The sequence below is a fragment of the Notothenia coriiceps genome, unplaced genomic scaffold (assembly GCF_000735185.1).
Source record: "Notothenia coriiceps isolate Sejong01 unplaced genomic scaffold, NC01 NC01_scaffold00021507, whole genome shotgun sequence".
In the NCBI taxonomy this organism is placed as follows: Eukaryota; Metazoa; Chordata; class Actinopteri; order Perciformes; family Nototheniidae; genus Notothenia; species Notothenia coriiceps.
In genome coordinates this window covers 1-4,336 of record NW_011354208.1, presented here as the reverse complement: position 1 = coordinate 4,336, position 4,336 = coordinate 1, and the positions used below count along the sequence as shown (strand labels likewise).

Below are 4,336 nucleotides of genomic sequence, written 5' to 3'. Positions count from 1 at the left end.
CCTGAGCAGAACCAGAGCTGTTCACGCTGAAAGGAATCTTTGTTTAAATTAACCTTTTCCAACACTTTGGCCAGACACTGAGGGGATGAGACATTTACCTATGACGAAGGCATTGATGCAGTGGCAATGGTTAGATCTTGAGTGAAACTAGTAAGCAAGATTTATTGAGCAAAACTCAGAGGCGCTGTGTGTCTCTGTCTGTGGTTGGATCTCAATCTCCTGCTCTTTATGTAAATAATTATGTACGTCATTTGCGGACATAAACAATATACTTTTATGAGAATATATTAATTGTATTGATGTTTGTGTATAAATTATGAATTCATGTTATGACAGAAGCGTGTGATGACTACAGTCTTTGAGTGCTATGAGCCGACTTTGCCTACACCTACAGGGGTATTGGTAAGGAGGCATGATGTGTTTCAGAGCATACTTTGACTCATCCCACAGAGGGGACATTCACAGGGACATTCAACATTCAAATGAAAGGTCACTGTGTTTGGGCCAGGGAGCTGCACAGAGCTAACCCCATCACACACAAGATTTACCCTCTTTTCAATAAATATTTTCTGTGTCGGATTCCTTCATTTTCCAGAAGCCTATTAGTGAGCAGGTCATCACGTTGAATGGTTTGCCACTTTCAAAAAAGTGTGTGGGAATTATTTTTCTGATATGTTTATTTTCATTATTGCGCCTTTGAAACAAAGGTCTGGGAACAGAATTTTTAAATGGATGGAAAAAGGCATCATGTCCTCGCTGCCATTTATTCAGGGCATGAAGACAATCCACTCATGATGAGAAGTATGTGTTATACTGTATGTTCCACAGGTCTCCCTCCACATAATGCTTGCCTCTAACATATGACCTTGTATCATGTCACAGCTGGCATATTGAGGGTAAATCATTCTTACAATACTTATAACATTGTTCTTAATATTCAAAACTCAAGTGATTGCATCCCAAGACAATTAACAATGCATTTTATGTAGCCAATCACAGAAGCCAAACATAAATATATATACAAAGTGTTGTCTTTATCAGTGTGAATTCATGTTAACCTGATACAAGTCCGCAGCTGTCGGACTGTGAAGCTGCAATCAGATTGTGAGCTAAATGAAATCAGCTAAATTGCATCAGCAAGCTAACATGCTCACAATGCTAATGTTTGAAGTGTAATACGTTTTCTGTCTTAGTTCTAATAGAAATAAACAGTTCCTGATTGTTCCTGAAATAAATCAACAGCAATATCATTTATTGCAATAAAAGCAAAGTATAGTACAACTACAGTCACACTGTACCTGCAGATGTCTTAAACAGACAGAGTAACACACGAAATACAGTAAATCCCAGCAGCTGATATCTGTAGTGTTCATATTGAAGAGGAAACGTCATGACGTAGAGTTCTCTCTCATGTCCTTTGCGTCTCCTCCATGTTTCCTGGTGATGAACTGTGCTCTGGTGATGTCACAGGCTGACTTCCTGTGCAGGGTCTGGTGCAGGTAGCCGTTATAGAAGTCCCCTGCTGTCAGCCTCTTCTTCAGGACCACAGACCTGAAGCCCACCCAGCCGTCCTGGAGCAGGGAGCACACATTAACACAAAGAGGAGGGCTGCACAAATTCACTTACATTGAATAAATAGGGCTTTCATTATATTTGACATACATTTGTTCAGCTTTAATACGAAAGGGGAAAAACACAGGGGCCAGCAACTGAAGATGAAGCATATGTGAATTTGTTATAATTATAAATACATTATTGCAAGCTCACAATCTGATCCAGTGTTTGTGACAACAATGTTGTACAATAACACAATATATACTTTACTATTACTACAGTCATCTGACAGCTACCTCATTATGTGTATCATGTATTTGAACATCCAGCGTCCAGTGGCTTTTTTCAGCTACTTCTTGATAACACATTTAGTTTTCTCTGAAATGCTGATCACCCAGTTTCCTCCTATAACAGTTTGAAATAATCCTGCTTTCTGAATCACGGCCCAGAGTATTCAGTATATCACTGGAATAAAAAACGAGTCACTTTGTGATTGTGTTTCAGTCCTTGAAACTCGGGAATTACATAATAAGTGCTGCAAACTAAAACTGAATAGAGTGAATGCAGCCAGGGACGGCCTTATGTTAAAACAGTTCCTGTTGTAACCACTAGGTGTCACGATTACCATGGCAGCAGTAACAAGAAAGCATACAGAGGACACTGGCCGTTTCTCAATGTCGAGTATACCTGCTGCAGAGCCACTAATTTCAAGTATACTACGTCATCGAGTGGCGCCGAATGCTGGGAATTTAACATGCATTTAAACAGTTCTTTCGGCGCCACTCGATGACGTATACTGAAATAGTGGCTCTGCAGCAGCTCTACTCGACATGGAGAAACGGCCAGTGAATGCAGCAGATCCCAGACACTAGAGACACTCGGGTGTGTCTGTTTCATTTGCCAAGAGTCCATGCTGTGATGGAAAAACATAAAGAAAAAAACATTTGTGAACTTATTGTAGAATGGCTTGAATAAATGATATTCATTTTTCCATTGGAGAGATCATCATATCTTTTTAAGAGGATCCTGGTTAGTTTGTGAGGGACTGAGCCAAAAGAGCACTATGGGAGTAAGAAATATAGCTCAATAAGAACTCACATGTGGTTAGCGCACAAGATTGTGACTACTGCTGCTTTGTTTGTTCTGTGTATGTTAGTGTATATTGTATTAAGTGTAGGTCTTTGTATTGTATGAGTTTATGAACAAAGACTTTTTGATGCAGTCCTTCAGCAGGGCAGGGGGAGTCTGCAGTCAGCTGCTCAGCAGGGCTCAGTCACAGATTACGCACACTGAAGCCTCACCTTTCTTTGAAATACAAATGGTACGTGACCATGCTGCACACTCCACACCAATTTACGAAAAGGCTTTACAGACATTATTTGAGGGACATTTGGATATTATGTCAAAACGCAAATAGAAATATAGCAATACAGCTGTGCATGGGGGGGGGCAGTAAAGAGGACCAGGTGTGTGAGTGAAACACACCTTACAGCTCACAGCCAGAGTGTTGGACTCCTTCAGGTAGCTCACTGAGCCAGGGGGCCATCTGCTCCTCTCATCTGCAAACAGAGGGATCAATGACACACGAACAACACACTTTTCAGAGGAGAGAGAACACAATCTCAGAAAATATGTTAGGCTACACTCGCAGACTGGTTGAACTAATGTTGTGCATTAACAAAGCTGTGTGCACTGTGTTGCGTTTGCTTGCTACGGGAGATATTACATGCATTGCGTTAGTGATGCAGGAGGTCTGAATAGGAAGATTATTTTATTTGGCTCCAAAAGAAGCCTTATATAAAATCACAGGTAGCAGACATTAATGTTCACCATATTATTCATCGGTATAGATTTTATCTGTGTATCAAATACATTATAATGCATTTAAATGCTCACTACTGATTGGCTAAAGTTGTTTGACACTGCTGGTTTATTGCAGCTAATGGAACACCAATGAGAGGATTGAATGATCCATTTATATTTATCACACATGAATAATTATTAAATCAAGCTCACTTTCAGCACAGTTAAAGTTGAGGAGCTGTACAATGTTGAGTAGTCACTTTTGTATTCAACTTTTCACATCAACAGCGTTTTTATTTGTAATTATTCATAGGCAGAAGTAGCACATTTGTTTACCTTGTACAGTAGAAGAGAAAAGACACACTGGCATCATTCAGGAAACTATCCAAAAACACGAAATGTTCCAATATGATTAACCAAACTTACCTAATAATGAAATGTGACATCTTCCTACAAAATCCAGCAGTTTTATGGTCCTGCCCATCCACGTGGTCCTCAGAGGAATCTGATTGGAAGAGAAGCATCATCAGAGACATGCAGCGTGCTTCATTCCTCAAAGCCTACATGTCTCCATGGTTCATTACCCGGGAGCCGATGGCGCAATGCAGACAGCTGATCTGATCACAGGTCTGCTCCTCCCACTCCACCCAGCTCATGGAGGCATTGATTTTGGGGGCTATATTTGGAAATGAATGTGTAAGTATGAAGAAGTTTTATGTAGCATGACTGTACCTGTGTAATTCAGAGCTACGTACCAAATGTTCCCCCGCTCTGGCTTTGCTCTCTTTTATGAGCTATTCTCTCAGACAGAGTCCTCAGGGTATCAAGCAGCTGCAAAACAAACACACACAGTCAGCTTGCTGGGAGCAGACAGACACCTGAGATGTTCAATACACCCACCAGGTGTGCTCCTTTAGAGGAGAGGGCCGCTTCCAGCTGGTCTGCAGTGCAGCCTTCAGGGACCTGATGGAGCTCCTGC

At 41.0% G+C, this 4,336-nt stretch overlaps 1 protein-coding gene across 1 annotated transcript; it reads right to left on the bottom strand.

Annotated features, from left to right (window-relative positions):
* Positions 1 to 963: 963 nt before the first annotated feature.
* mtfmt (mitochondrial methionyl-tRNA formyltransferase) lies at positions 964 to 4,330 on the bottom strand. Its single transcript, XM_010780227.1, has 6 exons — positions 4,258 to 4,330; positions 4,113 to 4,188; positions 3,942 to 4,033; positions 3,784 to 3,862; positions 3,040 to 3,113; positions 964 to 1,571 (listed from the first exon to the last, which is right to left on the bottom strand). The coding sequence occupies exons 3-6, from the start codon at positions 4,011 to 4,013 to the stop codon at positions 1,389 to 1,391; spliced, it is 408 nt and encodes a 135-aa protein (XP_010778529.1). The 5' UTR covers positions 4,014 to 4,033; positions 4,113 to 4,188; positions 4,258 to 4,330; the 3' UTR covers positions 964 to 1,388.
* Positions 4,331 to 4,336: the final 6 nt, after the last annotated feature.